This window comes from Narcine bancroftii, chromosome 1, assembly GCF_036971445.1.
Source record: "Narcine bancroftii isolate sNarBan1 chromosome 1, sNarBan1.hap1, whole genome shotgun sequence".
NCBI lineage: Eukaryota > Metazoa > Chordata > Chondrichthyes > Torpediniformes > Narcinidae > Narcine > Narcine bancroftii.
The window spans coordinates 30491539-30505415 of NC_091469.1; the positions used below are offsets into that span (position 1 = coordinate 30491539).

Genomic DNA, 13877 nt, shown 5'->3' on the forward strand with positions numbered 1-13877 from the left:
TCTCAGGAAGTCAGTGCCAGGAATGATGAAGCCATACCTTGGGTAATTATTCCATAGGAGATAGTCTCCTAGCAGATCACCTCAAAAGGCTCAACTCCCTGTGCAGAGGATATGCAAGATACAAGCACTCTGGTAATAATTAGAAGCACAGTTTGGGAAAAAGTTGAAAATTGGTGCAGACAATTTGTTCATAACAAATCATGACTTTACTTTCAAAACCATTTACAAATTGACACTTTTCACTATGATTTAATGATCCCAAGAATGTCCTCTTCATTTTACGAGACAACAAAACATCAATAGACGAAGTGTCAGTAAAGATTCACACTTCAACCGACTGTCAGACAGGTCTGTATGAAAAGCTACACAGCAATTTAAAGCTTTATTTTTTTTTTCCAGTGCATAACATCCTATACAAAGTCTTAAGGGACCTCATTAGTCTTGACTGATGGTTCTCCAAAGAGATAGACTTCACTGCTTAAATTTGCAATTTCCTGCAATTTGCAGTGTCAAGACTGAAGCCCACCAAATATTACAATCAAGAAAGAATTTATAGTAATTGTAAAAGAGTCCAAAACCCTATTAGCTATTTCTGTTTGATCATCCATTGGCAAAGGAGAGGTTTTGAAAAATGGTGCCACCTCCTGTGGGGATTACCTGAACACTTGTGTGACCAAGTTCCACATAATTCCTCTTCTCTCTCTGGAATCCCTTCTGCTAATCTCGGTTATCACGAGTCTCTCAGTTGAATAAGAAGATACTAAAATTCAGACTGGTATTCTGATGAAAGTTTTGGTTCTTCCTTTTAGACAGGGCAGTGTTGCGTTTGTTGGGGATAAATTGGCTTTGTATCATTATTTATGTCAAACGCAACTCTACAAAGAGTGAAATGTTCAGAAAAAGAGGGTTGTTGCCATCATTTGTCCTGTTTTATGGTTCTGCTTTCTTGACTGTCCTCTGATATTCTTCCAATTCAATTTTCCTATTCATTGCTTTTTGCAGTTCCTGTTTGATGAGCTGAATCTGCTGTTCCAGTTCTGTTAGCTCATGAATGACTGACTGCCTGGCTCTTACAAGTGGCTCAGGCTTGCCGTTGTAATTGATGGCAAGAGGCATCTCTTTCACCAGTGAGGGCTGAACCTCAGCTGGCGAGGCTTTCAACTTCATTTCAGGCTGTTGGTCATCTTTGAGAATATACCTTGGTTTGTTCCAGCTTGCATGGCTAGCAGTATTCCACACAACTTGCCGATTATTCCTTACATTACATCTGCAAATGAAATAAATTTGTTTTGAATAAGAGAGAGGCCTGTCGACATGATATAATCCTGCTGCATTCACATCTAGTGCAAAGCAAAGAGACGACATCTCCCTTGCTTGGTAATCCCCTTAAACTTCACAATCCTCTGAGATATTTGTTCTCCTTCATTTCTGGCCTCTTGATTACATTATTAGGTTTATTTGCACCACCACTGGTGGTATTTTCAAAGCTCCCCAAGATCCTTCTTTAAAGTTTCCCTCCACCTCTACTTCCCTTTTAATTTGTGCTTGAAGTTTCAGCACAATGTCCCTTCATGTAGCACAATATCACACTTTGTGTTATAATGTAACTGAGAACACAATTAGGATATTTTTACCATGGAAAGGTAAAATCAAAGCAACATCTTTTGATTACAGTTTTGATTACATCAGAATTTCGTGATAACAAATATGTAATCGTAAAATAGTAACAAGGTGAAATCCAATCACTTCTACAACACTTCCTTCTATAGGCACAAAACCATTGGACAACATGGAGAGTTAGGTCCTCAGAAACTTTCTTTCTGTCCTGATATTAAAAAATTGCACAAGGAACTTCAATGGCTAAAACTCAAGGAGAAAATGGGATACCAACTTTGTAAATTCCACACAGGAGAACACCTCCAAGTTAGATAACTCTGCATCTTTCCTGTATTGCGTTCAGTTCTGGGCACCTCAATATAGGATGTAGATGCTTTGGAAAAGGTGCAGAGAAGATTCACCAGGGATGTTGCCTGGATTAGACAATATGTCAGATGAAGCAAGGTTACTTTGGAGCGATGAAGGATGAGAGGTGACTTAATAGAAGATTGCTTAAATAAGATTTATGAGGGCCATAGATAGGATGGAGAGGCAGCACTTTTTTCCTAGGGCATATACCAGCGGATGTCTGTTTCAGGTGAGTAAAGAAAAATTTAGCAGCGATAACAGAGGCAATTCTTTTTTTTACATAGTGTGGTGGGTGCCTGGAATGGATCACCAGAGTAGTGGTGGAGGCTGGTACAATAGGGACATTCTAAAGACTCGTGGCACATGGACACAAGAAAAATAGTGTATTATGAGTGTGACGTAGGGAAAAATTGGATTGCTGCAGGGTAGGTTTATATCAGACAGCACAACATCATGGGCTGAAGGACCTGTAATGTTCTATATTCTATTAACTATGGGCGTACTGACTGAACTTGGAGAATAGTTTACACCCTGAAGCTTTGCCATTGTACTTTAGAGTAATTTTGAACTTGGGTGCCAGAGGGATTTTTGTTATCAGTGCTCTTCTCTATTCATTGCAAAGATAGTTAAAATAAGCAAAGCGTAAACCTAAGATCTTCTTCCCAACAGGTCTATTTGATTAAAATTAGCCTATAATATCATGTGGATTATGTCAATGTTAAATTGCATTTTAGAGCCAGTGTTCGTTCACTTTAGTAAATACAAGACTGTCTGCAAGGAAGTACAAGTAAACATGTCTGAGATCATTTTAAAAATTATTATTAAAGATGACATCTCAAAAAAGTTGACACTGGTAACAGAAAACCTTGCCATTGCTCACACTACAAGGTGTTAGTTACAATTCTTCATGTCTGTGATACAGGCCACAACCTGCCCTCACTGCTATTTTCAAAGAGAAGGCTCAGAAGCTCAAAAAACAAGCACCTCTACTTTCAATAACAGTTTCTTTCCAACAGCTATCAGACTCTTGAACCTTACCCTTGGTACACTAATTGAAGACTGCTTTGATAGCACAAAAGGACTCTCTGCATTTTGCAAGTCACTGTTTTTGCACAAGGCTCACTGTGAATATTTGTTGTCCATCTATCATATTTATTTTTCTCTTTTAATTTCATTAGCTTACTATTATAATTTTTCTTTACAAGTGCCTTTCAGCTGCAACAAGTAAGAATTTTGGTGTACAAGTAGATTGTATAATGCGTATGACAATAAACTTACTGTCAATGGCTGAACTAGCCCATTGTCTGAACCTGGCCTTGACCAGGCATAACCAGCAATGGTGAAGCAAACAAAGTGGCTGAACAAGGACACAAATCAGGTAAATAGAAAATTGTATGGAAATGTCAAAGATGGGCATGGAGTTTTCCAGAAGGTGAATATACACAAAAGCCCTAGCAGTGAGAACTCAGCCCCTGAAGTCATTGGCCAGGAAATCACCACCATGCCACCTGAACTGCCATGGTAAAATAAAAGCTCTTAATTTTTTTTATTTATTAAAAAGAAATGCAAGTGTCTTGGTGCTACTTACATCACCAAAGATTCTCACCTCTTTTCTAGTCGATTTAATCTATGCTGAATTTCTTCGTCATTGAAGGATGTATTTAAAGCACGATGAAATCTCTGAAAAGCATAAAACCATTTCATGTTTTGGTCAGAATCTTGGCTTCCCCTTCATTCATGAGAGGATATGGTCACTCCTTGGATGACAAATATTTATTGGTCTAATTTCTCAGAAAATATTGAAGAACAACTTATTTTAAACTTCTGAGGGACTTCTGGTGTTGGGCAGTGAATCATTTGATAATGAGCTATTGATACATCTCCATGCCTGGGAAGTGTTTGACTTGGAAAGGAAATTTCAGGGCAGCATTTCCATTCTATGCCTTTGTCTTTCTATATGTTCCAGCCAGATAACTTGAAATGCAGCCAAATAAGCCTTAACTGTTAGTTCCAGAGTATCTTATTATTGGTACACACTACAGCCATTGTGGTATAAGGAGGGAATCAATGGAGTGCAAATCAAAGAGGATGTTTTGACCTGGATAGAATTGAGCTTCTTCAGTTTTGCTGGAACAGGGCAAGTGGAGAGTGTTCCATCATATACTGATGTTGGCAAAATGATTGGTCAATTTGCAGATGATGCAAAAATAAGTGGGAGTCATAGACAGTGATGACATTTATCTTAAGATGCATTGGGGCATAAATCTGCTAGAAGGTCGACCACCAGCCATAAACCAGCCAACTGTGAGGTAATGCACTTTGGCAGGTCATATTTCCAGCAAGTTCCATAGAGTAAATGGCAGAGACCTTAGCTGTGTTGATGTACTTAGTAATCAAGTCCATAGATCCCTGAAAGTGGGCAGAGTAGTGAAGAAAGCATTCAGTATGCTTGCCTTCATGGGCCGAGGCAATGAGTATGGATAATAATATTACACTTGTGCAAAATTTGGTTGGACCACATTTGGGGAATTGTGTGGATTTCTGGGATATGGAGACTTTGAAGAGGGTGAAGAAGAGATTCACCAGGATGTTAAGAGCTGTATTTCTAAGGATAGATCAGATGGGCTGGCTTTATTCTCAATGGAATGTAGGAAGTTGAAGGATGATTTTACTGAGGCAAAGGAGGAAAAACCCAACACCCAACCCCAACCAACAAATTTTCCCCTGCAACCGCTGCAACCGTGTCTGCCTGTCCCGCATCGGACTTGTCAGCCACAAACGAGCCTGCAGCTGACGTGGACATTTAACCCTCCATAAATCGTCATCCGCGAAGCCAAGCCAAAGAAGAAGATAACACTATGATGGGTATGGATAGCATAGATTGTAAGAATATTTAACCCAGGGCAGAGGAGTTGGAACTGGAGTGCACAGGGTTCAGGTGAAGGGGAGAGGATTTAAGGGTGATCTGAAATGTTAAGTTTTTCACACAGAGGATGGTGAATATCCGGAACAAAATGCCAGAGGAGGTGGTGGAGGCAGGTAAAATGGCGAATGGACAGGTAGTTGGATGGGAAAGGATCAGAGTGACATGGGCCTAATGCAAGCAAATGGAATTAGTGTAGATATGCATTACAGCTGGCATGGTTGTGGGCTGAAAGAATCCATTTCTGAGCTGTATGTCTCCATTTTTATTACAGGAAGTCATTAAAGTGTAGCCACAAATGCTTGGGCAAGGTGGGAACCTTGAGGAAAGGAAGAGAGATGGAGAAGACAAGATGCTTGGAGACAGGATTCTAGAATTTAGCAGGATTGCCAGCTCAAGACACACCCACCGACTATGAAGTACATTTGAGGTGATCCTGAGGCTAGAATTAGAGTGACTAGAGGAAGGCACTGAGGTAGTGCTAGGAGAGGCCAGGTAAAGATTTGAAAACAATAAAGATAATTTTAAAATTGAGCCTCTCCTCAACAGTGAGCCAGTGTACAAAGTGGTGGGTGATTTGGGACACCAGCAGCAGATTTTGGAATAATCTTGAGAGTACTGGAATGAGGCAGGCCACCAAGACTGTGCCAACTCTGGGACTGCCAAAGACTCAGATGAGCTGCGTCAGGAGATGCTCTGCTGGTGGAAGCAGAAGATCTTAGTGATGTGGTTTGAAGCTCAATCTGACATTCATTGTATCACCAAAGTTGGGGGCAGTTTGATGTAATAACATAGTGTGATTAGTACTTCAAATTGGGGATGAGGAGAAGCATGTTCTCATTGGCAAATGACCTGAAGGAGTGGAAAATTCTCCAGTAGTGTCACATCAGTTGGGAGGATGATAGGAGTGATGATGGTGTGAACGTATACACTGACAATTGTTGGAAGCTCTGACTCGATCAGTTTGGATTATTTTCCTTTTAGGTTAATGGCGCAATTCATGTAATTTCTGATCCAGGGCAGGTAAAGTTACCTCCAGTCTGTACTCTTTTGATAATTTGTTGACTGCCACTCCCTAGTTTATCCATGATTTAATTTTACAGGTGTTACTATTTGGGTATCTTAATAATAATAATTCCTATAAACTATTTTCAATTTGATTCTCCAAGATTGTTGGATTTCTACAAAGCCATATAATTTCTGATTTCTACTTGAAGATAGACAGAAGGCACAAAAATGTTTTCAAAGCCTACACGATTTGTAAGGAAACTAGGGAGTGCCATTGACCAGGAACCTATTTCTGAGTAGCAGCCTGTACGTTGGAGCATACCTGGCTTGTGTGGAGCCAGTATTTCAGTCTTGGTTTCCTCTTGATCCGTGGAAGTACCAGTCTATAGATGATGTGCTCACCAACTGTTGCAAAAAGGGAACCAGCAACGCCAATGCAGAGCATTACAAAGAGACCTGAGAAATGCTTGATACCCATTTGTAGAGTCTGTGGACAGAGAGGAGATGCATGCCCAACATTAATGATCTACAAGAGTTTTGTCACTTGGCCCTAATTTTATGCCCTAATAATCCAACCCCAACACATTCCGGTGACACAGAGCTTTAGATATAATGATTAAAAAGAGCACATGGGTGAAATTTGACTTCAGAGATTATTATCCAATAAATAAGCAGTCTCATTGCTGTAGCACAGCTGACGAGCTTCCGTCCTGGTTCAGTTCTGACCTATGGTCCCTGCTGTGTGGAGTTTGCATGTTCTACTTGCAACCCTATGGGCTTGCTTCAGTTTCCTCCCATGTCCCAGAGACATGAGAGTTGGTAGGTTGCTTGTTCCATGCTTATAACTTAGTTATTAGCCAATTGATTGTGGCCAGAAAAAGAAAGGGAGCTCCAGTGGTGTTATCACTGAAGGAATGGACAGTGTAAAACTGGGACTGTGAAGCTTTGGCAAGCAGAGAAATTGATGCAGGTGACAATTGCCCTCTAGGAAAAAGAGCAGATGAATTCAGGTAATGTCTTAACATTGTATAGTGGGAATGGCAGCCAGTATAGTAATATGCTCCTGTTGCATGATGTGGGAAATCTAGGACATCATAAGTGTCCCTACAGACTACACTTACTGTATGAGAAGTGCATCCAGCTACAGCTTGGATAGACTGCATTAGGGAAGCAGAGCTGGATGAACTCTGAATCATCTGGAGGAAGAGTGAGTGATAAACAAGAATTGTATGGATGCAGTCACACCCAGGAGGCCAATAGATGGGTGACTGTCAGGAGGGGAAAGGGAATAGACAGTCAGTGCAGGATACCCTGTGGCTGTTCCCCTCAATAACAAGTAATTATGGATTATAGCAACTTCGATCCACAATAAATAGTTGCTTGAAGGCTAGGTGAAATATTTGTTCGTGACGCGTTTCAATTATTTCCAACACAAATCCAGATGTATTTAAATCCCTTAACACATAAACCTTTAACATTCGATGAAATTACTATAAATAACGTCTGCATCGAAGTTCATGAATACAGAGTTACATTCATGAAGACGGTCAACGAAAGTTATAGTAATCTCACTCACCCTTCTTAAACACCCACGCAATATTTATAATATATTCTGAAACTCTCGATTCATGTCATACACTACTGCGCATGCCCAGCCGGCACTACAATACATGAACACACTGCACATGCTCCAGATGACACTCTAATTATACTAACACTAATGCACTGTGCATGCTCTTGGAACTCACACATGTGCACAAGAACAAAGATGGCCAAGGACATTCAAACAAACCCGTAACACCTCTGACCCCCACACAAGGACCAACGGGACACCTACCAAACAAGGTAAGTAAATAAATTGCACATTTTGGCTCCAAATTTATAATTTTCGGTGGATGATCTGCCAGGGATAAGCTATAGCATCCAGGTCTCTGGCTCTGTAACTCAGAAGGGAAAGGAAGAGAGCACTAGTGATGAGGGAACCATTGCTTAGGAGAATAGACAGGAGACTTTGGAAGGAATTGAGACTCTTGGATGCCTCCCAGGTACCAGAGTTAGAGATGTCTCTGAATGAGTCCATAGAATTATTGAGAGGATGAGAGGCTAGATGTGTAGTACATGATGGTACCAATGACATAGAGAGGAAAAGGGATAAGGTTCTGAAGGGAGTTAGGAAGGATGATTAAGAGCAGGACTGCAGTGGTGGTAATATCTGGATTGCTGCTGTGCCATGTCCAAGTGAGAGCAAGAGATAGAAGTTATGGCCCATGAAGGTGTGGCAGAGGAGGTGGTGCAGGGGGTAGGGGTTCAGGTTTGTGGATCATTGGGATCTCCTCTGGGGAAGGTAAGACCTGTACAAACATGCTGGGTGATGACTGAACTGGAGAAGGACCCCTAACCTTGCAAGCAAGTTTTCTAGAGGTGTTGTGGATGGTTTAAGATAGTTAAGCAGGGAAATTAAAATCTGTCTTAGGTCAGATGATGGAGTAGTGGTTGATATGGTAGATGCTATATGTAGTGAGACAGTGAGGAAAGACAGGCAGTGGATGGAACATAAATCCAGTAAATTGGATGGGGTGAATTGCATGTACTTCAATGCAAGGAATATTAAGGATAGAGCAGATGAACTTGAAGAGTGGGTCAATACATGGAACTATGATGTTGTGGCCATTACAGAGACTTGGCTGTCTTGGGGGCAGGAATGGCTTTTGAATGTGCCAGGCTTTAGATACTTCAAGAAGGATAGGGAGGAGGGTAAAAGAAGTGAGCAAGTGACATTGCTGATCAAGGATACTATTGTGGCTGAAGAAAAGGAAAAAGTAGTGGAGGGATTGTCCACTGAAAGAGTGTGAGTAAAAGTCAGGAACAGAAAGGATGCAATAACCCTATTGGGTTTACATAATAGGCCCCCCAATAGTATCAGTGATATCAGAGCAGATAGGGTGGCAGATTGTAGAAAGGTGCAAAAATAATGCTGTTGTGATGGGGGATTCTTATCTTTCCTATTATTGATTAACATCATCTTAGAGTGAAGGGGCTGGAAGGAATGAAATTTGTTGGGTGTGTTCAGGAAAGGTTTCCTGACACAATATATAGATAGGCCAACTAGAGGAGAGGCTGCACTTGACTTGATCTGGTATTGGGAAATGAAGAAGGTCAGGTGTCAGATCTCTCAGTGGATGAACATTTTGGAGAAAGTGATCACAACTCTCTACTTTCCTATAGTGGTGGAGAAGAACAGGAATACATAATTGGGGAAAGCATTTAATTGGGTTGGGAAAAATGTGATGCTATTAGGCAAGAGTCTGGGAGCATAAATTGGGATCAGATGTACTCGGGGAAATGTATGACAGAAATGTGACAAATGTTGCGCTCTGCACAAATATATTCCATTAAGGCAAGTAAAAGCTGGTGAGGTGAAAAAGCCATGGTGTACAAGGGATGTGGAGAATCTAGTTGAGAACAAAAGCTTATGAGAAGTTTAAGAAGATAGCAACTGAGAGCTCTAGAGAATTACATTTGTCTGGAAAGTGCTTAAGATGGGACTTGGGAGAACTAGAAGAGGCCATGAGAAGGTCTTGACAAGCAGGATTAAGGAAAATTCCAAGGCATTCTACCTGCATGAGAAGATCAACAGGATGAGTCATGTGAAGATTGGACCAATCAGGGGTGATGGTAGAAACAGATACATGAAATTGAAGGAGCTAGCAGAAATCCTTAATGAATACTTAGTATAGAATCAAATATTCACCAGAAAAAGGGACCTTGGCCATTGTCAGAATGGCTTAAAGCACAGTGAAACACTTGAGCATAAAAAGAGGATGTGGTGGAGCATTTGAAAAGCCTGAAGTTAGATAAGAGGCCAGGAGCAGATGATATTTACCCAAAGCTACTGTGGGATGCGAGAGAGGAGATTGCTGAGCCACTGGGGACAGAAGTACTGGAGGATTGCAAATGTTGTTCCCATGTTCAAGAAAGGGAGTAGAGATAATACAGAAAATTACAGACCAATGAGCCCTACTCTTCAGTGGTGGGTAAAATGTTGAAGGTGATCCTGAGAGAAGGGATTTACAAGCATTTAGATGCATAATCTGTTTGGGAGATAGTCAGGGTTGTCTCAAGAGCCTGATTGAATTTTCTGAGAATGTAACAAAACACATTGAAGATAAAGTGGTGGATGTAATGTATATGGATTTCAGTAAGGCATTTTATAAGGTTCTCCATGCAAGGCTCATTCAGGAAGCAACAAGGCATGCATCCAAGGAGGCCTTGCTTTGTAGATACCAACTTGACTTGCCCAGAGAAGGCAGTGGTTGGTTGTAGATGGCTCATATTCTGCTTGGAGGTTGGTGACCAGTGGTGTTCTGTGGGAGTCTGTTCTGTAATCCCCCCCTTCCTCTTTCTTATTTTTATGAATGACCTGGATGAGGGAGTGGAAGGGTGGGTTAGCAAGTTTACATATGGCACGAAGGTTGTTGGTGTTGTGGATAGTCTGGAAGATTGCCAGAGGTTGCAGAGGGACATTGATAGGAATGTAGTGCTAGGGTGAGAAATGGCAGATGGAGTTTAACCCAAACAAATTCAAAGTGGTTCATTTCAGTAGGTCAAATTTGAAGGCAGAAAGCAATGTTAATAGGAGGACTTTGAGCAGTGTGGAAGATCTAGAGATCTTGGGGTCTGTGCCACTAGGATACTTAAATCTGTTGAACAGGTTGGAAGAAGGCATATGGTGTGCTAGCTTTTATTAACCATGGGATCAAGAGCTGTGAGGTAATATTGCATCTACAAGACCTTAGTTAAACCCAACTTGGAAACTTGTGTTCATTTCTGGTAAAGGAAGGATGTGGCTGCTGTTGAAGGGGTGCAGAGGAGATTTACAAGGATTTTACTGGTTTGGAGAGCATGCCTTATTAGGATAGGAATGGCCTTTTCTGCTTGGAGTGACTGATAGTTATACAAGAGGATGAGAGGCATTGATCGTAAGGATGGTCAGAGTATTTTTTACTTGGGCTGAAATGGCTGACACGAGGGAACATAGTTTTAAGATGACTGGGTGCAAGTACAAGAAGGATGCAAGAGGTAAGTTTTTCACACAGAAAGTAGTGGGTGCATGGTATGCACTGCCAGCAATGATGCTGGAAGCAGGTACAATTGGATCTTTCAAGAGACTTTGTGATAGGTATATGGAACTGAGAAAAATTAAGGGTTATGCAAGGCAAAGGCAAAAAAAAAATCACACATGGCCTTGCTGCAAGGAAATTATTTGCAAGGAGTGAACTTTCCATGTCTTCTAGACATTCCCAATTTCTTGACATATTTTGCAGTGCAAGCACAGTAATGTTTTGAGCAATCATCACATATTGATACTTACGAGGTGTGTTGCATTGGGACCATAATGGGTGAGAACTTGCTGCCAGGGTTGAGCTCTGCATTGTCAGTTATGCTGACTAGTGCAGGCTTAAGGAACTAAATCACTTCTTATTTCAGGAGATTATTGCCGCTGAGACACAGCGATCTCTCGCGGGACCCAAATGCCGAGTCCAACTGTCGTCAGCTTCATACAGACTTTAAACAGCCTGTTGAAGGAGCCAATGGTGGATTATTTTAAAATCCTGCGACCAAGGGATCTGGTCCCAAGATGGCGGCACCTATGATCAGCTGAGACCACAAGGGTTTGCAGGCTCTGGGGAAGAGAAGGACTGGCACAGGACACGAGAAAAAGGGGTGACACCCCAATCTGAGAAGAATAAATAGAGGAAATGACCCTATGGGACGGTGACCATGCCACCAGATGGGCTCTGAGGCTGAAGAACACATAGGCGGTGGGGTGTTGGTGATTAGCGACAAGGAACCCCTGCAGGCTGCGGGCTGCTGGTGACTCCAGTCAAGGGACTTGCACTAGGCTACAGATTGCTGGAGGCAAGCCGAAGGGTCACATTGCATTGGAAATGAGATGCGAGAGGGTGCCGAGGATGCTCAGGGCTCCGTGATCACTTCAGAGTTTTGGACCTGGAGCTTGCCGATGGTTTGCCGATGTGGCTGCGGTGGCTGTGGGAGCACTGGAGCTGAATCCATGGACACTCAATGACTCTGGAGGGCACTCTCTTTTGCTTTTCTTTCTCTGACTGGGCAATTCGTGCTGATGCTGAATCTTTGTTTGCCTTACGGCAGACTAAAGGAAATTTTGCGTTATGTCACCATTTTTGGTTTATTACATGATAATAAAAGAATATTGAGTTTTAAATCTTTAATTTTGAAATTTTTGTCTGTTTCTGAAGGGTCAGGTGTGGGAAAAGGACTTGTGAATCATCGAAGAGCAAGAAAATGCACAAGTTGTGTGAAAATGAATAGAAAGGGGCATGAAAATACTTTTGAGAGAAATCGTGCTTGATGCAACAGCTTGGCTTATTTTAGCCTATATAAATTGTAATTAACCTTGCTCTTGTGTTTTTTTAATTTTAAATTAGACGTACAGCATGGTAACAGGCCCTTCCGGCCCACATGCATGTGCCACCCAAATACAACAATCAAACTACCTGAATATTTTCAAGAGTGGGAGAAAACTGGAGCATCTGACGGAAATCCCACACAGACAAATGGAAAATATACAAGCTCCTTACAAAGTGTGCTGGATTCAAACCTGGGTCAATGGGCTGTAATAGTGTTGTACTACAGTAATCATGCAGTTTCAAGGTTGTAATATTCAGTCTGTACCATAGGTGGCAGCAAAAGCTCTAATCATTGACAATATCAGAATATTATTTTCCATATCAGCCACTTATTGATGCAGAGATACAGCTGCAAGCTCTAAGGTCAGAATGCAAAGAAACAGATGGTTAGCCCACATCAGTGCTACAATTCATTTAAATTGTGCACTTTGCATTGGTATAAGATGGAGTTTATTGTATATTTGCAATAGTACTTGCTGTTGAAGAAGGAAACTATCTGGCATGGAAGTTGGAAGAATTTTGGATGTCAGTGAATTTGACAAAAAAAATGCATGAAGCTTGTTTTTTTTTGCAAATGTTGACATATCTTAGCACATTATGAGTATTCTGTTCCAAGGCTCAGGAACAATATTTTAACTTTTCCCACAGTTGTTCAAATTCTAACCATGTGGATTTTTCAAGCAAACAGAAATATAATACATTTTTGGGGGGTACAGGTGGTTGGTGGTGGAGGAGAAGTTGCCATTTTGAATGACTCTGAAGGGCACTGATTCTGAATTTACTGTTCTTTTAATAGCATTTTTGTGGCTGATAGGCTTACCACAGAAACAACAACTGAGGGAACAATAGGCTTTAATACGCACTTTGTCTGGCCCGGATGCAGGTACAGGAATGCAGGAAAGAGGGAGGTAGCTCGACCTTATAGCCAGGGCAAAAGAGGAGGAAACTTAGGGGATGAGTCATTAGCAGGCAGGCCAGCCTCATATGTACAGTAACTGATAGGGGCGATACAATGGAGGAAAACATATCAGTGCAATGGCATCATTAAGTCACATCAAAAATAGTGACAAAGGAGTTAACATTTCAGATCAATCGCCCTCTATGAAAGGTTATCAACCTTTCATTTCAATAAAAGATTATCAATTTCTTTCTCCATAAATGATGTCTGATCTGCTGAATGTTTCCAGCATTTTCTATTTAAGATTTCCGGCAGCAGTATTTTGCTTTGGAAAGAAATGAGGGCTTTCTGCACTGAATATTCTTAAATATGCCTTGCCTGATATAAATAAATGTAACTGCTTAAGAAATGGGAGTGCATTGCACCTCCAACACTATTTCATATGATCATGGCTTTAACCTCCGCACTTGTAATATTTATTTTAAATATATGTATACGTAAACTGTACCTGTCTGTATGTGTGCTATGTCTGCCAATGTGTTTGCAGTATTTCCACTATGGACCAAAGAACGCTGTTTTGTCGGGATGTATTGGTACAATCGGATGATAAATAAACGTGAACTTAAATTTTCTG

At 41.1% G+C, this 13877-nt stretch overlaps 1 protein-coding gene across 1 annotated transcript in view; it reads right to left on the reverse strand.

The window, feature by feature from the left end:
* Positions 1-236: 236 nt before the first annotated feature.
* Positions 237-13877, reverse strand: part of grin3a (glutamate receptor, ionotropic, N-methyl-D-aspartate 3A) — a 170104-nt gene continuing 156463 nt past the window's right edge. Inside the window, exons 7-9 of the mRNA XM_069921265.1 lie at positions 6219-6383; positions 3572-3645; positions 237-1267 (exon numbers count right to left, since the gene is read on the reverse strand). Coding sequence (XP_069777366.1) covers positions 931-1267; positions 3572-3645; positions 6219-6383 — 576 coding nt within the window. The 3' untranslated portion in view covers positions 237-930. The remainder of the gene's footprint in view (positions 1268-3571; positions 3646-6218; positions 6384-13877) is intronic.